The sequence below is a fragment of the Prionailurus viverrinus genome, chromosome A2 (genome assembly GCF_022837055.1).
Source record: "Prionailurus viverrinus isolate Anna chromosome A2, UM_Priviv_1.0, whole genome shotgun sequence".
Taxonomy (NCBI): Eukaryota; Metazoa; Chordata; class Mammalia; order Carnivora; family Felidae; genus Prionailurus; species Prionailurus viverrinus.
Genome location: NC_062562.1, coordinates 520,057 through 539,961, shown reverse-complemented (window position 1 = coordinate 539,961; position 19,905 = coordinate 520,057). Strand labels below are relative to the sequence as shown.

The 19,905-nt window shown below is 62.7% G+C and overlaps 1 protein-coding gene across 4 annotated transcripts; it reads left to right on the top strand.

Moving 5' to 3' along the window:
* Positions 1-363: 363 nt before the first annotated feature.
* LMNB2 (lamin B2) lies at positions 364-19,829 on the top strand. Of its 4 annotated transcripts, none has more exons than XM_047839242.1 (12): positions 364-660; positions 7,500-7,636; positions 12,023-12,179; positions 12,403-12,528; positions 13,957-14,127; positions 14,226-14,351; positions 14,681-14,901; positions 15,096-15,387; positions 15,475-15,582; positions 16,114-16,233; positions 16,495-16,608; positions 17,262-19,829. In XM_047839242.1, the coding sequence occupies exons 1-12, from the start codon at positions 364-366 to the stop codon at positions 17,301-17,303; spliced, it is 1,911 nt and encodes a 636-aa protein (XP_047695198.1). In that variant the 3' UTR covers positions 17,304-19,829. The 4 variants fall into 4 exon arrangements, with proteins under 4 accessions (XP_047695198.1, XP_047695206.1, XP_047695212.1 ...); XM_047839250.1 differs by lacking the exon at positions 364-660 and adding an exon at positions 5,701-5,853; XM_047839256.1 differs by lacking the exons at positions 364-660; positions 7,500-7,636 and adding an exon at positions 9,204-10,090.
* The last annotated feature ends 76 nt before the right edge of the window (positions 19,830-19,905 follow it).

Genomic DNA, 19,905 nt, shown 5'->3' with positions numbered 1-19,905 from the left:
TTATTTTGATTGTACAGGTAAGTGACATCACTGAGCATATTTTTCAGGTTCCTTCACCTTTCATTTTAATAGGACTCCAAAGAAGTAGATAGGCTATGCGGGTGTGGAAACTGGGCATTGGCGGGAAAGCCGGTGTCTCTTGGTGTCGAGCTGGGAGTTTCGGGGCGGGCGGCTTGGCTAACCGATTATGGTTTATGGACAGCCAAGGACGGAGCGGGAACCCGAGCGGGAGGCGGGCCGGCCTAGCCCGCTCAGGAAACTACAGCTCCCGGCGTGCCCCGCGAAGCCCCGACGGACTACAAGTCCCAGGCTACTCCGCGGCGGCGGGCGCCGGGCGCCATCTTGGTCGGCGGCGCGGATTGAATGAGCCCGCCGAGCCGCGGCCGCCGTTCCGAGCCGCGCGGGCCCCGAGCCGTCGCCGCCGCCGCCGCCGCCGCCGCTGCCGCCGCCGCCGCCATGGGCACGCCGCTGCCCGGCCGCGCGGGCGGACCCGCCACGCCGCTGTCGCCCACGCGCTTGTCGCGGCTGCAGGAGAAGGAGGAGCTGCGCGAGCTCAATGACCGCCTGGCGCACTACATCGACCGCGTCCGCGCGCTCGAGCTCGAGAACGACCGGCTCCTGCTCAAGATCTCCGAGAGGGAGGAGGTGACCACGCGCGAGGTGGGCGCGGAGCGGGGGCTCCGGCCTCCGAGGGTTCCGGGGGGGTTCCCCTGCTTGGGAGTGACACTGGGCAGGCCCCGCCCACCGTGGGGGGGTTCCCCGGGGCTTCGGGGGGACCCCTAGGGTCGCACGCTGTGGTGGGCATCGGCCTCCGAGGGTACCTGGGGGGCTTCGGGGATCCCCGCGAGCGAGGTTTGGAGGCCAGGTGGGCCCTGACCACCGAGGGGTCCTCAGGGGTTTCTCGGGGAACCTGTGAGCGAGGGGTGCACACTGGAGCAGGCCCCGCCCACCGAGGGGGATTCTCGGGTTTTTCGGGGGACCTGTGAGCAAGGGGTGCACACTGGAACAGGCCTCGCCCACCGCGGGGGATCCTCAGATTTTTCGGGGGACCCGTGAGCAAGGGGTGCATCCTGGGACAGGCCTCGCCCACCGAGGACTCCCAGGGAATTTTGGGGGGACCTGTGAGCGAGTGTTGCATACTGGGGCGGGCCCCGTCCGCCGAAGCGCCCGCAGGGGGTTTCGGGTGTCTCCTAAGTGAGGCGTGCAGTCTGGGGCAGACCGTGCTCTGAGGGACCCCTAGGGCATCTCGGGGTCCTCTGTACGACTGGTGGATATGGGACAGCCCCGAGCGCTGAGTGATCGGAGAAGATCTGGGGATCCCCTGACTGAGAGGGTGTGAGCCAGAGTAAGCCACGCCCCTAAGAGAGTTGTGGGGCTGCGTTAGTCTGTTCTGGTGTCCTGGGAGAAAATTTGGTGGGGTTCTCTGGTCTCTGAGGAGACTGGGAGTTCAGGCTGTCTGATGGGGCCCTGAGGAGGGGTGGAGGGTCTCATGGGTGCGGGTGGGGGTCCCTGGGGCGAGTCACGTGGTCTTTTCTCTGTAGAACTCTGCAGAAGTCCTGTGATGAACTCTGGGGAGTTCAGGGACTGGGGAGGTGGTTAGGCTGTAGGCTTCGGCTCCTACCCGCACCTGGGGTGGGAGGGCATCCTGAGGGGGGGGGGGGGGCTGATGTGTTAGGGATCCCGCGGGAAATTTGAGAGGTCCTCAGTTGGGCCCTGGGGAGCCCTGTTTGCTGATGAGTTGTTTGATGAGTGGATGAGAGGGGATGGGGAGACAGCTGGTCTTGGGGAGCCACTAGGAAGTTTTGGGTTCCAGGTGGGCCCCAGGGTTTCACAGACTGAGGGGCTGGGTAAACCCTCCCCCTAAGGGGATGTGAGAGCCAGATGTCTGGGGGTCCTGGGTGGGTTCTTGGTGGGGACTGCGGCTCCCACCCAACTATCCCCCAACCTTCATTGGCCCCAGGCTCTTTTCTCGTTTAGCCGGCCCCCTGAAACCCACGTAGGGGTCCTCTGAGTATGGGTTGGGGTGACAGGGGTGCTCACCTTGCGGTCCCCCCTGAGGGCCGCTAGGAGAGCCAGGTCCTGAAGCCACGGCGTCCCTAGCCTGACAGTGGACTATGTGACAGAGTTGTGGGAGGGCAGCAGCTAGGGGGGCATTTCTGGGAGCCACTCACTCACCCTTCGTGTGACCCTGGGCAAGTCGCTTACCCTCTCTGGGTCTCAGTTCCTCTTCTGTAAAGTGGAAATGTCAATACCACCTTCTGTGCCAGCTGGTGGGCCCTGGGAGTTGGTATTGGCTTCGTGGAATAAAGAGCAGGCGCTCAGGGGAAGTGCCCTGTGGCTTCGTTGCCCCTGCGTAATCGTGGCCTTAGTGGCTCAGAAAGCGGCTTGGGTGACGGGGAGGAAGAAGCGTCCTTGGCGGGGGGGTGGTGGTGTGTGTCGCTCGGAACTGGATTCAAACCCAGATCCAAACTGCTTTTAGTCTGTGTGACCAGGGGGCAGGTCATTTATGCCGTGCGGCTAGAATTGTCCGGTCCCAAGCGTGGCCACCTGCCTCAGCGGTGCTCGTGTCCTCAGGATGTGGACCTCCAGCTCCCACCTGCAGGTTGGTCAGGACGCCACGGGACCTGGCTCCTGGTCTTTCCCCTGGCCTCGGTTGTCCCACCGACAGACAGAGTAAATGGCGAACAGACCTTTGGGGGCCATGAGCCTGGTGGGTGCAGCGGAAGTGGGTGCTGTCCCTGGAGTGCACACAGGTGGGGCCAGGGAGCTGTATCTGGGCCCTGTCTGTCCGTCTGTCTGTCTGGACAGTGGCGTTACTTACTTTTCAGGGGTGAGGCTTGCTCCTGGGAACAAGGGGAGTGGTGCTTTGGGCGATAAGCCTGCCCCACCGTGACCTTGAGGGCTGTGCACAGGCTCCAGGGGTGAGGGGTGGGCTCCCAGGGTAAATGGGGGATAAACGCCCCTCTTAAGTGGGCAGTGGAGGGAGCTGGTGACCTGCGGAGGGATGGGGAAGGTGGTCACATGGGCCCTTCAGAGGGAGTGACCTGGAAACGGCCTTGGGCTACAGTGGGGCCCAGGCTTGACTGCTGAGCTGGGCAGAAGAGGGGGCTGGAGAGGTGGCTCGGGTGGGAGGGCCATGGGCCAAGCAGTGTTTATTTTACCTGCGCGGAAGCTTCGCACCTGGATGGAGACTGCCCGACACAGAATGATGTCTGGGGACGCTAGTGGTCATCACGCTGGGGGTGCTCCTGGCATCGGGTGGCTGGGGAGAGGGGTGTGCTCAGCCCCCACAGTGCCCAGGATGGCCTTGCCCCAGAGGATGATCCCGCCCCAATGCCAAGAGGAGAAACCACTTGAGGAACCCTTTGAAGATGCCTTTTAAACTGTTCTGAGCATGTCACACGCTTGTCATAAAATCCAGACAGTGGAACTGCACGAAGTAAAACCACAGCTTCACCCCTTTTGAGTCCTGCCCGCAGGCTCGCTCTCACACGTGGGGCGGGTAGTACACTGCTCAATAGCCATGTGCTCGGATCACTAGAAGGTTTCTGGAAAGGCTGGGGCGGGCCGGATTCTGTTGGAGAGAGATCTGGGTGCAGGCGGGGAGGGAAGGGGCCCGGGAGGGAGGGGCAGTTCTTCAAGGAGCCTCCCCCATCGGGTGTTAGGTTCCTCCAGCCTTCAGTTTCTTTTCCCTTACCTGCCCAGGTGTCCTGTTCCTCCTGGGGGGGGGGGGGGGCGGGTCGGGACTCCCTCAGGTGGACCCAGGGAGCAGGGGCTGGGCAGGGCGAGCTGGGTGGGAGAGTAGCACTTGGGGCTGCCTGCATTAGGGGATTGTGGGACTGTGGTTCTCAGCCGGGAAGTCGTCCCCCAGAGACACAGGGACAGGCAAAGGCCACCTCGGGTTACGTGCGCCGCCCCCCCCCCCCCACACCCCCTCTCTGCCCAACACATGCGAGCACATTTGCTCACTCCTGGCACTTGCAGAATGCCATGAAAGACCGAACAGTAGGCCCAGCCGTTGGTCTCCGGTTGCTGTGCCCGCAGTGCCTCACAGGTGCAGGGAAGCAGGGCCTGCCAGGGGAGCACCTGTTAGTGGTCTGAGAAAAAGGAGTCTGTGAGCTTGTCCCCTGCAAGAAGTTTCCAGGTTGCCCCGCTGCTGTGGAGCCGGGTCCGCGTTTTAGCTCTGTGGGCTGGAAGTCTCCGTCGGGGCTGCTCGACTCCGAGGCTGCAGTGGAGAGCTGCCGCAGACACCGTGTGAAGGAGCAGGCCAGGCCGCGTGCCCGTGAAACTTCATTTGTACACGCTGAAATCAGAATTCCTGGGGTCTCCCTCCCTGTGTCGCAAAATTTCTTTTTCTTTTCTTTTCTTTTCTTTTCTTTTCTTTTCTTTTCTTTTCTTTTCTTTCCTTTCCTTTCCTTTCCTTTCCTTTTCTTTTCTTTTCTTTTCCTTTCCCCCCTCGGCCATTTAAAGATGCAAAAACTATTCGGGGCTTGCAGGCTGGACGAAGACAGGTGGCGTGGTGGAAATTGGCGCGTGGGCCCGAGTTTGCAGACCTGGCTGTAGATAAGTGCCTTGTCGAGACCAAAGGGACACCAGCCGCACGCGGACACACGCAGGGACCTGAGTCACACTGCAAGAGCTTGGTGTTGTGCTTTTGGTTTTCTTTTTGTTTTTTTAAGTAATCTCTGTAACCGTGGGGCTCGAACTCACCACCCTGAGATCGAGAGCCGAATGCTCTAGTGACGGAGCCAGCCGGGCGCCCCAGAACTTGGTACTTTAAACAGGCCACTTGAGGTGGTTGTGACGCTTTGGGCACAGAATCCGGGGGGGGGGGGGGGGGGGGGGAGGTGCCAAAAATCTCAATCGTGAAGACAAGCGATAGGGTGTATTTTTACTGACTCAACCTGATGTTTTAGGCCAGTTTTAGATGTACAGAAAAACGGCAAGGCTAGCGGGGGGTTCCCACAGAGCCCAGCCCCGTTCCCCTGCTGATCCCTTGCGTTAGTGTTTGTCACCGCGATGTCACCAGTATTGACGGCACGTTGACCTCGTTGACTAACGCCCATACTTTATTTGTGGGTCCTCAGTTTCCCCTGACCCCTCTGCCCCAGGACCCCCTGGGGACCCCACATGGCATCCAGGGGTCCTGTCTCCTCGGGCCCCTCTGGACCGAGACGCTTTCTGAGACTTCCCTCGTGTGCATGCCCTGGGCCGCCGTGAGGAGTGCCGGTCAGGAATTCGTAAGACGTCTGTCCAGTGGGGTTTGCCTCCTGTTTCCTCGTGGTCAGGCTGGGGCAGTGCGACAAGTAATATTTTCACGGACTCTTCAAGAAACTAAAACGTGTAGGACGCCTGGCTGGCTCACTCGGTGGAGCACGTGTCTCCTGATCTTGGAGTCGTGCGTTCGAGCCCCACGTTGGGGGTAGAGTTTACTCCAAAAAAAATTTTTTTTTAACTAGTACAGAAATCTCGCTGTGAATGAAATATCGAAAACTTAAATATGGTGTCATAGTTGCTGGCTTCTCCTGCCCTGTGCCCTGACCAGGCTCCGTACTGAGGTCACTTTAGTGACCGTTGTGTTGGTCACTGTTCGTCCCTGGACCCCCTGCCTGGTGAGGGGAGGGTGTGAGGGAAAGGGCCCCAGGCTGGGGGAGGAGCAGGGGTATGCCCTGCGTGTGCCCCTCCCTCAGGCTCAGGAGAGTTCTAGAAGGTGAGATGGCAGTTGGCGAGCAAAGACACACACGTAAACCCAGGTGCCCATCTACCTGTGGAGAGAGGAGCCAGTCACTCTGTGAACTGAGGTTTATTCCAGAAGCCAGTTCCCAGAGTTGGAGACATCGGGTGTGGCCAGAGGTGACCACCTTTGTGGGAGGGAGGGCGGGCCCTTGCTGCTGGGGGTGCAGGAGGGAGAAGCTGGCTTTGTCTCCACTCCCCCTATCGCGTGTCCTGACCTTGGAGCTGCGCCCGGCAGACCGGCCCTGCACCTGCAGGTCAGGAGACCACAGCTCACCGCTCCCTGTCTGGGAAGTGGGCCTGGGAGCCCGGATCCTGTCTTACCTGTGGGATGAGATGACTGGGGGCTGCCGGGCTGAGGCACAGGGTGCCCGGGCCAGTGGGGGTGGTGCGTGGGGTCTCAGACTGGATGTTAAAACCCCAGCTCTTGGGGCGCCTGGCTGGCTCTGTCGGTGGAGCATACAACTCTTGGTCTCCAGGTTGTGCGTTCAAGCCCTTGGTCTCCAGGTTGTGCGTTCAAGCCCCGTGTTGGGTGTAGAGATTACTTAGATAAAACTTCAAAAACACTAAAAAAAAACAAACAAAGCATCTTTTCTGAAAAGCGCCACCTCCTGGAGGCTCCTTGGCCCCTGGGCGAGCCGGGATGGTCATGACCCTAGCACATGGCAGGTTCCACGGCCCCTCTGCCCAGGGGCCTTTCCTGTGGACGGGTGGGGTCCCAGCCGCGCCCCGGACACACACCGCGCGGGCACCTTCTAGCTCCACAGCGATGGCTGTGCTTGTCGTCCCGCGGCCCCGTCTTCAGCCGCTCACCCAGTCACCCTCTACACCTCCGTGCTTTTAGCACTTCCAGAATGGTGCGGCCTTCACCTCCGTCCAATTCCAGAACATTCCATCTCCCCAGAGGGAACCCCATCACCCCCAGCCCCCAGCTCCTAGCCCCCACGAGCCCCCCTCCTGTCCACGGACGGGCCCGTTCTGGACGTTTCACACACGTGGGCCCACACCCCGCGTGGCCTCTCGTGTCCGGTTCCCTCCCTGAGCGTCGTGTGTTCGGGGTCCGGCCGTGGGGCGGCGGGGGTGGGCGCCTCGCTCCTGCTTGAGGCCAAGTGAGTGGGTTGCGGTGCCGTGTGTGTTCGTCCACGGATGGCCCTGTGGGTCGTGTCCACTCTGTGGCTGTTGTGAATCGTGCTGCTGTGAACACGCACCCGGGTTTGTGTAGACGCGTGTGTTACTGCTTCTGGGCAGACAGGTACTCAGCCGTGGAGTTGGCGGGTTACAGGGGAGTCTGCTAACCCGTCCGAGGGGGCGCCCCGCGGTCTTCTGCAGCGGCTGCCCGGCTTTCCATTCCCCCTGCCGTGCGTGGAGGGCCCCATTTCTCTGTGTTGCCAGCATTTGTTGTCCTTTGTCTTTTCGACCCCAGCCGTCCTGGAGGGTGGAGGGGGTACCTCACTGTCCTGTTGGGTTCCAGGTATCCGTGAACACACGTGCGTGGTCCTGGGCACGTGGACATGGGGGAGGCTGGGGGCAAGGAGGCCACGAGAAGCGAGCCGTGTGCCCAGCTGGTGGGTGACCTGGGCAGGGGACGGGCCACAAGGGCGGGTGGGACCGGCTGGGGTGGCCCCGGGCTAGCGGGGCCGAACTGGGTGCGGAAGCCTCCGCTGTCCCTACGAGCTCCGTCTGGCCCGGGGCGGGGAGGGGTGTGGGGAGCCTGCGCGGCGGGGAAGAGGCTTCTCTTTGACCTGGGCCTTGCCGAACCCCCTCAGGTGAGCGGCCTCAAGACGCTGTACGAGTCGGAGCTGGCCGACGCCCGCAGGGTGCTGGACGAGACGGCCCGAGAGCGGGCCCGGCTGCAGATCGAGCTGGGGAAGGTCAAGGCCGAGCTGGAAGAGACGAACAAAAGGTAGGTGTGTGGCTGGCGTTTGCCACCCTCGTTCTGGGCTGCGTCCCCGGGACCGGGCTCTGTGGCCTCGGCCTCCAGATGCCCCTTCCCAGCATCATGCGGCCCAGGGGAGATTCCTCTTTTTTTTTTTCTTTTCAGAAGTTTATTTATTTTGAGAGAGTGGCAGGAGCAGAGAGAGGGGGAGAGAGAGAATCCCAGACAGGCTCCGCGCTGTCAGCACAGAGCTCGATGCAGGGCTCGATCTCACTGACTGTGAGATCATGATCTGAGCGACGGCAAGAGTCGGACGCTCATCCGACTGAGCCCCCCAGGCGCCCCTTCCCCAGGCGGATTTCAAACCCGAGCAGCTCTCCTGAAGCGGAGTCTGTAGGGAGCTGTCAGCACGGGGCCCCTGTGCTCCCAGGGGGAAGGACGGGCCAGAGCCCAGCCTCCCTTCTCTGCCCTGGACTTGGGAACCACTGTTGTGTCACGGGTCCCCAGGGACCTTGCCGCCCACCTCACGTGTGCGCAGTGGCCCTCGTCCTCCACGGCACCTGTCGGGTGCCCGCCCCGGGAAACTCGGTCCGCTTCCGTCCCCCCACTGGAGCACCTCAGCCACCTTACAGGCCGCGTGGGGGAGGCAGCCTTCAGGCTGTGGGCTTTTCTCTTCCAAAGCACACACTGTGGCCACTTTGGAACGAAAGGGCCGCACGGGAAACGAGCAGAACCAAGTTGTGCGGGTGTGGACAGCAGCGGGACGGAGTACTTGATCGGGGGCACCGTGCGCCACAGCAGGCAGTCAGATGCGACCCGCTGTAAGCCTCACACCCGCCAGGGCCCGACCGTCACGGTCTCCAGTCCGGACGGGCAAACTGTGGCGGGGCCGGGCTTATCCAGGGTCCCTCAGCTTGGTGGTCACCGGGACCGAGGCCTGGCGCCTGTGTCCCTGCCCACAGCCCCAGCCGCCACCCGAGTCACCGTTGCGTTTGCAGGAATTTTTCCTGCCTATTTTTTAAATAGAGTTTTGGGTTTTTTTTTTTTAAGGCAGTTTTACGTTTATAGGAAACGAGTGGACGGTACAGAGTTTCCAAAGCCCCCCTCCGGTTGCCCCGTTACAAACACCTTTTTCACCTTCCATTAATGAGCGGGCGAGGCTGTTGTAACGGACGAGGCAGCACCAATACGCTGTCGTTAACTGAAGCCCACAGCTGACGTCAGCGCTCACTCTCGCGGGGGTTCCCCCGTGAGTTTGCACAAACGCATCGTGAGAACGTATCTGCCCCTATACCATCGTAGTCCCACTGGCCCTCAAAGTCTCGTGCTCTGTCCGTCCCTCCCTCCCTTTCTCCCTCCCTCCTCCCTTCACTGCCTCCATGGTTCTGCCTTTTCCAGAATGTCCTAGACTTGGAACCACACTGTGCGTGTGGCCCCCTCAGCCTGGCTTCTGTCGCTGAGTGATGGGCACCTGTGGTTCCTCGGTGGACTAGATCCGCTGGAGCAGAACAGAGAGCCCAGACACGGGCCCACGCTGCGCGGTCACCCGGTCTTTGGCCAAGGAACAAAGGCAAGTCCTGCTTTTGTAAAAGGCCAGGTAGACTGTGTGGGCCATCCGTTCGGTCGGTTTTTTCCATTAAAAAGCGATCCTGGAGAAGACTGCGGGGATTCCAGAGTCAGCACCGCCCGGACCCCAGCCTCTCTGTCTCTCTTGTGTCGGTGCGGAGTCCGGAACTCTCCAGACGCTCCTTGTCTGGGCCAGAAGTCTTGGTTTTTTTTCCCCACTATCGGTCACAGATGCTCACTGTCAAGAAAGTGGAAAATGCAAGATCGTTTGAAGAGAAGCAGCACACGTGGCCCCAGCCTTCGCCCAGAGTCGCCTCAGTGGGCCTGCCACGTTTCGGTCCCACGGGTCTTTTCTGTGTGGCCGCAGGCACCTCCACGAACTGGCGACGCCTCAGAGCAATTGGGGGGGGGGGGGGGCGTCCCTCGCGGACGTCCCCCGAGTCATGAGATGCCCCTGTGCCGGGGCTCTGTCCTGGCTGCTGGGATGTCCCCACGTCTGGGCTGCTTCACCAGTGGTGCCGGGGCTGTGCACTGCCAGCCCCATTGTTCTGTGACCGCCTCCGCGGGTGACAGCTGCGGGATGGGGGTGGGGGCAGATAGGACAAGAAGAATGGCGAACGCTGCTAAGTGTCTGGGCCGGAACTTTCCCGTAAGGCCCCTACTCCAGAAGGAAGCCTTCCTGTGCTTGCGGGCCCGTGGACGCCTCTTTGGCCCCTGACCTCCGGGGCTTCGTGCAGTTGCCTCACTTCCTCTCGTCCGCACAGGAGCCCTTCCAGACCAGGGCGGCCATTTAGCTCTGGTGTCTTTCTTCTCCCGAACAACTTGTCACCACAGCCCCGTGAGGATGGGAATGTGGGTAGCGTGTGGAGGAGCCACATTCTCCCACTTAACCTCCCAGGACTTCCTGTCAGGCAGGTGAGCGATCTGCCTTAGCGCCTCGAAGCTGGTGAGACGCGGCCAGTGAGACGAAAGCCAGTATAAGCCCCAGTGCCCCCGCTTTCTGGACCGTTCTGTGTAGTTGTGCAGGGTACCGAGCACTAGATAAAGTTGTTCAGAAGTTTTCCATGTTACCTGACGCCTCTGTCCCAGTCCCCCTGGCTTCATTGCTGATTTCAAACTTGCCGGGCACACCTCACCCCAGGGCCTTTGCACTTCTGTTTCCTCTGCCTGAACGCTCTTCTTCTGGAAATAACAGATCTGGCTCCTCCCACTGCTGCCCTCACGCAGGTCTGTTTCCAGGGCCGTCCCCCCCCCCCCCCCCCCCGCTCACGGCTGGCGGGACTTAAAAGTACAATTCCCACCTCGCTCTGCTCACCCCACGTCTCCCCTCCCTGCTTCATCTGCCCTTCTGATGCAGACTTACGTCTGGCAGGCAGCGTGTTTCCCTCTTGTCTCTACCCACGAGAAAGTTCTGCACCGTGGGAGCAAGGGTGTTCCCGGATGGATCTCTGGCAGGAGGGTGTCCTCCACAAAGCGGGCTGTCAGTAATGGTTGTGAAATGAGTGACTTGTGTCCCCCCCAAACCCCTGCAAAACCGCTCTAGGGGCTCAGGGTTTGCAGCCCCTGGAGAGCCAGGACTGTGTGGCTGTGTGGACCCTGAGACCCCCCCCCCCCCCATGGAGAATGGCCATATGATGCCCGGGCAGAGCTCCACGTTCGTGGGGCTGCTCTGGGGACATGGGCAGCTTGGCGGCCAAAGTCTCTGGTCTTTATGCCACCCCACCTCACGTGAGCTGATGCGGGGTCCCCTGTGCTTCTCCCTGGGGGGGAATGGCGGGGGTGCCGCCCAGCCCCCACCGTGTCCCATGTGAGCAGTGCTGCTCGATGGGGATGGCTCCCTCAGTTCCGTGGTGGGGAGGTGGCCACGTGTTCAACTCCAAGGTTGAGAATTCCTTTGAGAATCAAGGGCCAGGGGCCCACGCTAGTAATAGCTGTGCCTTAAAGAATCTGTTTGTCATCTTCAATATCGGGAAAGTTGTCTACTAGGATACCAGATGAACCTGCTTCAAGTAACTTAAGTTTGCAAGTGAGATGGACTTTTCAGTGGCTGGGATGTTAATTTTATAATGTTTATTTTTGAGAGAGAGAGGCAGACTGCAAACGGGGGAGGGGCAGAGAGAGGGAGAGACAGACTCTGAAGCAGGCTCCAGGCTCCGAGCTGTCAGCACAGGGCCCGACGCGGGGCTCGAACTCACCAACCGTGAGATCATGACCTGAGCCGAAGTCGGATGCTTACCGACTGAGCCACCCAGGCACCCCAATATATACAACTTTAATAAATTTAAATTATACATTCACTTTTTAAAAAATTTATTTTTATTTTTAAGCTTATTTATTTTGAGAGAGAGACCATATGCAGAGAGAGAGAAAGGGAGAGAGAATCCTAAGCAGGCTCCGAGCTGTCAGCACAGAGCCCAACGCAGGGCTTGAACCCACAAATCGCGAGATTAGGACCTGAGCAGAAATCAAGATTCGGATGCTTAACCGACTGAGCCACGCAGGCACCCCAGTATATGTTAACTTTTTAATAAATTGTTCTCCCCTCTACGAGCCGTCCAGTGTCCAGAAATCACCAAAAAATGACATTAAAGCTCTTCCCTTGGGGTTTTTGGAGCGTGTGTGTGTGTGTGTGTGTGTGTGTGTGTGTGTGTGTGTGTGTTGGCCAGTGGGGCCCTGCTGGCCTGGCTCAGGGCAGGTTTGTGCCGAGAGCCGGGGTGGATCTGGCCTGCTTAGGCCCTGGTGACCTTGTCCCGGGGCTTCCTGGGCTGCCTGAGGGGCTCCCTGTAGCCGCACCACAGCTGCCCTCCTGCTCTGTGCTCTTGGCTGAGTCCCGCTCTTGACTTTCAGCTCCAAGAAGAGGGAGGGCGAGCTCACGGTGGCCCAGGGCCGTGTGAAGGATCTGGAGTCCCTGTTCCACCGGAGCGAGGCGGAGCTGGCCGCCGCCCTCAGCGACAAGCGGGGCCTCGAGAGCAATGTGGCGGAGCTGCGGGCCCAGCTGGCTAAGGCGGGTTTCCGGGGGGCCCTGGTCTGGGGGAGGCCCGGTGCCAGTGGGCATGTGCGTGTGCTGCGGGCCCAGGCGGTGGCTTTCCTGTCGGGTGTGAGCGGCTTTCCCACCTGGCGACGCCCCATCAGAGTGTGTGTGTGTGTTTAAGGGGGATCCCCCGCGCCCCGAGAAGCTGCGTGGTGCGGCAGATGGTCACGTTGGCTTGCTGTCCTGTGTCCCCCAGGCGGAGGACGGTCACGCGGTGGCCAAAAAGCAGCTGGAGAAGGAGACGCTGATGCGTGTGGACCTGGAGAACCGCTGCCAGAGCCTGCAGGAGGAACTCGACTTCCGGAAGAACGTCTTTGAGGAGGTGCGGCCCGGCCGGCCCGCTAGGGCCCTGCGACAGCCTGAGGACGGGGGCCTCAGCCCGGCACAAGTGTGGGGGGCGGGGCGGGACCCGGGGAGGGTCCCTCTGCCTCTGTCAGCCTGGGGGACCCCGGGCACGTCTCCATCTGTGCCTTTCTTCACGCGGCCTCTCTGCCTCTCACCCAGACACTTGTCACTGGGTCTAGGGCCCACCCAGATAATCCAGAATGATCTGATTTTGAGGCTCTTAATCGCATCTGCTAAGCTCCCCTTTCCAGATAAGGTCACACTGCCAGGTTCTAGGGATTAGGATGTGGACTCCTCTTTTGGACTTGGGGCTCCCCCATTCAATCCACAGCAGACCCTCCCCGGGGAAGGGAAGGAAGGGGGGGCCCATCTGCTTCCCTTTGCACCTGGGCCTGCCCGGGAGTGAGTGAGCACTCCTGGCGGTTAGAGCAGGGGTTTCTGTGCCCCCCCCCCCCGCCCCCGTGGCCCCTCCCAGCTCGTCCTCACAAAGCCCATTGTCCTGTCACAGCCCAGAATGGAACCCTGGGGCCCTCGCTGCTGCCCTCACTGCCTGGGTGAGCTGCTCGAGGGAAGGATGTCCATGCTCCCGAGGAGTGGTTTCCCACTGCAGCCGCGCCCCGTGAGAGCCAGGGCCGCCAGGGCACTTGGGGAGCAGCCCGAGAGGGAACCCCTGAAGGCATCCGGCAGAAAACCGGAGCCTTCGAGGGGATCTGTCAGGGACCCTGACCTTGTGCGGGGCCCCTCGGAGGCACCAGTCAAGGATCCCGGGTCTGCCAGGGGGCCCGGGAAGACAGACACGAGGGGGGCCTGCCAGGGGAGCCGGAAGGGCACCCCAGAAGGGCTCCTGGAGGGGTGTCCCGAGGCAGGCATCCGCGAGGGGCGCCGTGACGGCGGGTGTGCTGTTCGTGGGTTCGTTGTCAACAGGATTGGCTTCCTGGAGAAACATTCCTATTGTTTTTACAAGCGATGGCGCAGTGTGATAAGTGACAACTCTCTGTGCTGGGGGGAGCTTCTGGGAGGAAAGGCCGTCCCCTTTCCTGGAGCCGGAGGCTGGCGAACAGCTCCTTCTGCCTGCCCTTGACCCCACCGTGTGTCTGGGGCAGCGGTGCTCTGGGGCCCCTGCCTTCCTCGGCGTTGCCGTGTGTCCTCTGCTGTCCCGAGGGCGGCGGGGGTGGTGGACACATGTTATTTACCTGCTAGTCAGCTGGAGGGCACTTGGGCTGGGTCTCCTCCGCGCGGTGTGAGCAAGCAACCGGGAGATCCCCCCCCCGCCCCCCGGTGGTTCACTGTGCAGTTTTGAGCCCTCGCTCGGCCTTGGCTCTCGGGTCGGGGACACCGCCGACCGGGAGGCCAGGGGTGCCCCGGCCGCGGCCCCGCCGCAGCGGTGACGCTCGCTGTGCGGCAGGAGGTGCGGGAGACGCGGCGGCGGCACGAGCGCCGCCTGGTGGAGGTGGACAGCAGCCGGCAGCAGGAGTACGACTTCAAGATGGCCCAGGCGCTAGAGGAGCTGCGCAGCCAGCACGACGAGCAAGTGCGGCTGTACAAGCTGGAGCTGGAGCAGACCTACCAGGCCAAGGTGGCGGCGGCGCGCGGTGGGGGCGGGGGGGGGGGGGGGGGAGGGCCCGTGCCCGCGCCCGCCGCCAGCCGCTCACCTGCCGGTCCGTGTCCCTTCAGCTGGACAGCGCCAAGCTGAGCTCTGACCAGAACGATAAGGCCGCCAGCGCCGCGCGGGAGGAGCTGAAGGAAGCGCGCATGCGGGTCGAGTCCCTCAGCTACCAGCTGTCCGGCCTCCAGAAGCAGGTGGCTCCCCGGGGCCTGTCTGCCCCCCCCCCCAATCCGTCGACCCCCGCCGCTGCTGCGGGACCCCCGCTTCTGGCTTCGGGTGTAGATGCAGTGGCGAGTCCCGGGCGCTGGTGATGCATGCAGCGCTCCTTCCGGCCTGGCCTGGCCGAGGGGGCTGTGGGGCCCGCCGGCCACCGGAGCCCCTGGGGCTGGGTGTCTGTCCCCGGCCCGCCCCAGGAGCCCGGCCGCGTGTGCAGGAGGACGGGAAGAGAGGCGCGCAGCCGGGAGGGCTTCTCCCCGTGACCTGCAGAGGCCGCCCTGACCTGGCCGCCCCGACTCCTCCCCAGGCCAGTGCCGCGGAGGACCGGATTCGCGAGCTGGAGGAGACCATGGCCGGGGAGCGGGACAAGTTCCGCAAGATGCTGGATGCCAAGGAACAGGAGATGACAGAGATGCGCGACGTGATGCAGCAGCAGCTGGCCGAGTACCAGGAGCTGCTCGATGTCAAGCTGGCCCTGGACATGGAGATCAGCGCCTACCGCAAGCTCCTGGAGGGCGAGGAGGAGAGGTGGGAGGGCGGGGGGGTGGGGGGGCGAGGGGGCGGGGCGAGGCAGGCTGTTGGGGCCGGGGGGCGGGGCTCCGGGGGGGGAGGGGAGAGGCGGAGCCGCAGGGGGTGGGGGCTCTCGGGGCAGGGGCGAGGAGGACGGGGAGGCCGAGCGGGTCTGGTCCCTTGGGAGCCCTAGTCGGCCCTCCGTCCCCCAGGCTGAAGCTGACCCCCAGCCCGTCGTCGCGGATCACTGTGTCGCGGGCCACGTCGAGCAGCAGCGGCGGCAGCGTGGCGGCGGCCGGGCGCACGGGCCGCGGCAAGCGGAAGCGGCTGGAGGCGGAGGAATCGCCGGGGTCGAGCGGCATCGGCTCCGGCTCCGGCGGTGGCGGTGGCGGCGGCGGCAGCGGCTTCCACCTGGCGCAGCAGGCGTCGGCCACGGGCGGCGTGGGCATCGAGGAGGTCGACCTGGAGGGCAGGTTTGTGCAGCTGAGGAACAGCTCGGACAAGGTGAGAGGCCCGCGTCCCTGGGGGTGGGGTCCCGCGGGGTTCCCCCTGAGCCGTGCGTCACGTCAGGCCGCGTGTCCCCTTTGCCAGGACCAGTCTCTGGGTAACTGGAGGATCAAGAGGCAGGTCCTGGAGGGGGAGGAGATTGCCTACAAGTTTACGCCCAAGTACGTGCTGCGCGCCGGCCAGACCGTCACGGTAGGTGGCTGCGGAAGGGCAGGTGGGCCGGCCGGGGGCGGGGGGGCGGGGGGGGGGGGGGGCAGTAGCAGCTAGCCAGGTGCCCAATGTGACCGGGGGCCGGGATGGGGCAGGAGAGGGGGTGGGGTGGGGGGCGGTGGTTGAGTGACTTTGCCCTGAGAACGGCTGTTGCTTGTCACGGGTCACCCGTGTGCCACTGCTGTGCCAGCGGACCCTCCCCGGAGCCCTGTAGCACCTTGGTGACACATCAGGGTCCCGTGGCAGAGAAGGATCCAGGTTGTCTGGGCTGGCGGCCGGGCATTGGCGGAAGATGTTAACAGTGACGGGTGTGGACCCCTGGAGCCGACGGGCTTCTGATCCCAGCACGGCCGTCGTTCTCTGAGATGAGAGCCGTCGGCCACCGTGAACCTCAGTGTCGTGGCAACGGACATCCCTCGGCAGACCCAGGGGGCAGTGATAGGGAACCGGCTGGTGGCACAGAGTACTGGGACCAGAGCCAACATTGATGGGGAGGCCCCCTGTGTCCCCCAGGTGTGGGCAGCTGGTGCAGGAGTGGCCCATAGTCCCCCCTCGACACTTGTGTGGAGGAGCCAGAACAGCTGGAGCACAGGCGACAGCTTCCGGACCGTCCTGGTCAACGCGGATGGGGAGGTGGGTGCCCTGGGCCTGTGGGGGCCGTCTTCTGTCCTGGCCTTGGGGTCCCTCCTGGAGCCTCCCTGACCGCACCACAGGCCGCTGTGGGAGCCCTGGGGCGGAGCTTCGGCCACAGGGCCAGCGAGGCGATCCTGGGTTCGGGGTGCTGTCCTGCGGCGCGCCGAGGCCTGGCCGGAGCATTCTCACCTGACGGCCGACCTGTGGGCCGGGCCCTGGGCACCCGAGGGGTCAAGTGTCCACGGCTCTTCTCTCGCCCAGGAGGTGGCCATGAGAACCGTGAAGCAGTCCTCAGTGGTGCGGGAGACGGAGAACGGGGAGGAGGGAGAAGAGGAGGGAGCCGAGTTCGGCGAGGAGGATCTTTTCCATCAACAGGTAGAAGTCCCCAAGGTGGCATGCGTGGCCGCCATGTCCCCGGGGCCGTGCTGCCCCGCGGGCTGCTGCGTCTGCGCTAAGGTTCTTGGCACAGTCCGGGCCTCACCCCCTGGAGGGCCCCACGGCCTGTGGCCAGAGATGTGCCATGGTGGGGCTGGGGGTGGGGGGGTGACATCCCTGCCTCCTGGCTCTTGTCCATCGTGAGGGCCTCAGGGTTCTGGCCCGGGGGCCCCCTAGGAGTGTGGTGTTGGGCCCCGAGCGCCGCCAGGCGGCACCGGTGTAACCCCGAGGGTCCTCAGCGAGTGGGTTCTGTGCCACTGCTCCGGCAACCTGAGACAGCGGGGCCTAGATGATGGTTTGGGGGGAAGGGCTCCTGGAGGGCCCTGGGGCCTTGCCGCAGCAGCTCTAAGTCCCAAGACTGGGGTCTGACATTTCAGTTGTGTTGTGTAGCTCGGAAGGGAGACGTGGAAGGTTCTGGAACGGGGACAGTTGAGGCTGAAGCTGCTGGCCCTGTCTTCTCGCCGGGAGCTGGTGCTCTGGGCTGGCGAAGGCCCTGGTCCAGCCCCTGTCTGGCAGGGGTGGGGGGCCACCAGCTACCTGCCTAGCCAGGCGGGCACGCTCCGGCCTCTTAGGCTGCTGGCCTTTCTTTCCAGGGGGACCCAAGGACCACCTCGAGAGGCTGCCGCGTCATGTGAACGGAACTCGCCTCATCATGTCTTTACCCAGAGCCACTGAAAACTATTTTTATATCATTGGCCGTCTTTAGTCCTTGATACATTTCTAGAGAATTTTTAAGCAAACTGCCAGAACGTGGGGGCGGGTCTCTGCCATCTGTGCTGTGGGTGGGCTTCCTCGGACCCTCCCTTCATCGCCACTGTCTGGACCTGGTTTTTGTTTTGGGTGCCGCATTTCACCATTTGGCTGAGTTCGAGGAGGCCGAGGAACCTAATAGCTGCCGGGGGCGGGGTTTGGAGGCTGGAGGGCCTGGCGGGGGTGCAGGGGCCCGACTCTCTCCCTGCCTCTGTCTCTCCCTCGGACAGAGCAGGGCTGGCCTCTCCTCTCGGGGTTGGGGACCAACCCGTGGGTCTTAAGTGGGCGGAGAGCAAAAATGCCCGGGAGTTTCGTTGTTTGTTAAGCTCTTTAAAAACCAAATCCAGAGCCCAGGCTGTGACCTGGCGGGGGGCCAGCGCCCCCCCCCCCGTGGAATTTTGGCGGCTGGGCCGGAGACCAGAGCTTTGGGAGCGGGTGGTGTGGACGAGGCTCTGCTCTGACTCCGCTGGAGCGTGTGTGCGGCTGCAGGCCGGGTGTCTGTGCACGTGTCGGGGGCTCTGCGGTGAGCCCCCCTCCCTTCCTGGCTGTCGGGCCCTGGGGTTCTGGAGTTTTCTGTACTTGAGTTCCTCGGCTTGCAGGACCAGCGGGGCAGGAGACCCGGAAACCTAGGGCACAGGGACAGCTCTGTTTGGAGACTTGTCACCAGGTAAATGGCAAGGGCACAGGCGGGATAGCCTCGCCGGCGAGTGTCCACGTGTGACAGCTGCTTCCCGGGCCTCTGAGAGGAGAGCCGCCTTGGGGTGAGCCCCCGCCCCCTTCTCCAACTCTGTGCCTTGTGCACGGACGGGGCTGAGTGCGGGTCCCCACCGGCTCCTGTGTGCTCATGTGTCCCGCTGTCCTGGCTTCTGTGGGCGACTTCCTTCTCTGACGGCCGTGCTGGTGCCGGCCGATTCCTGCAGGGCGGCTCCCAGCCACCTCGCCGACCCCCCCTCTGGGCTCACTGACGGTTCATACCCCCTCCCACATAGATACACAGAAGTTATTTTTTTAATGGATATTTATTTTTTTACATTGGTCAGTGCTCAGATTGCCGGATCCCACTTCAGGGCTTGAGCCAGGGTCACTGGGACAGTCCCCCGAGGGGGTGGAGGGTGGCCAGCTCGGTGGACGCTGAGGCCGCAGACGGCAAATTCCTTCAGAAAGCGCAGCTCAAGTCTTAAAGACGAAATACTGAGCCATGGAGGCACGCTGCCCCCAAACGGTAGCACGTTTACCAAGCTGGCCCCTCCCACTCGCCCCAGGCAGGGAGACCCGGCATGGGGTCCCTGCGGTCCCCCACCGGTCTCCCTTTCCTTGGAAACTGCCTGTGGCCGGAGGGTTAGAGGCTTGTAGGCTAGCGAACAGTCTGCTGCATCTAGGGTCGGCTTTAGGTCAGGTACTTTGCGTGGCCACCAGAGTCCCCAGGATGTGAACTTGGTTTTTCTCGTGAAGGGAAATGTCTCACCACTACCCCCCTCCCCCGTTCCTGGTGGGTCCTGGGGGGGGGGGGGAGGGCTCGCCTGCCACGATGATCAGCCTCCGCCCCACGCGTGACCTTCCCCAGGAGTGCTTCCGGGCCCCCGAGGCCCTAAGGTGGTGCCCCCACACCCGCATCACAGGAACTGCATGTGCAGTGAGGGTCTGGAGCTCAGACGCAGAGGCATCAGGCGGGTTGTGGTGGGGGTCTCCAAAGTCTGCACTGGTCTCAGCCACATCTTGCGATGTATGGGGGGGGGGGGGGGAGAGGCGACTGTGGACAGGGAGTGGGCCCCATCGTTCCCATGGGCCCAGATGCCTCATGGCATCCTTTTCGGTTCCGGGCAGGGCCTCCAGGTGCACAGGTAGGGCTTGCTCCTGGCAGGTGACATTTGTCCTTTCCAGGCCCGCTTCCAGCCTTTCCCCCCAACCCGTGGTGGCCTGGCCTTCCCCCTCCCCCCCAACCCGTGGTGGCCTGGCGGAGGTCCCGAGTGGAGGGGTGAAAGGGCCCAGGCACCGTGGTGTCCTTGTCTGGTGGGGGGAAGGTAAACTAGGGACCCTTGGTGACTGCAGGAGGATGGTGGCCGTTGGTAAGGGAGTATTTGGAAATCCAGAACGGAATCCAACGTTCAGCTGTCAGCGCTGGCCTGGGAAACAGTCTGCAGTTGTCATTCTTAGCTTTAAGCCGCTTTAAACGATGCGGGAACGATTCCTTTGTCCGAGCCCCACTCGCTAACCGGGCGCCCGGGCCAGCGGCGCCCGCGCCCCGACGGATCGGATCATCAGCACAACCTGCCGTGGGGCCGGCTGGGCGGACGGCTTCTAAGGACTTGCATGCCAAACGTGTGGTCTTTTTCTTTCTCCAATGATTTGTAATATGCATTTTATGACCGGAAACTTTTTGTACAACACTCCAATAAACATTTTGATTTTAAGTTCTGCCCCCGAGTCTACTCTGACGCGGCTGCCCCAGACCGGGGACGGAGGGGGGCATACGAGACCGCGGGACAC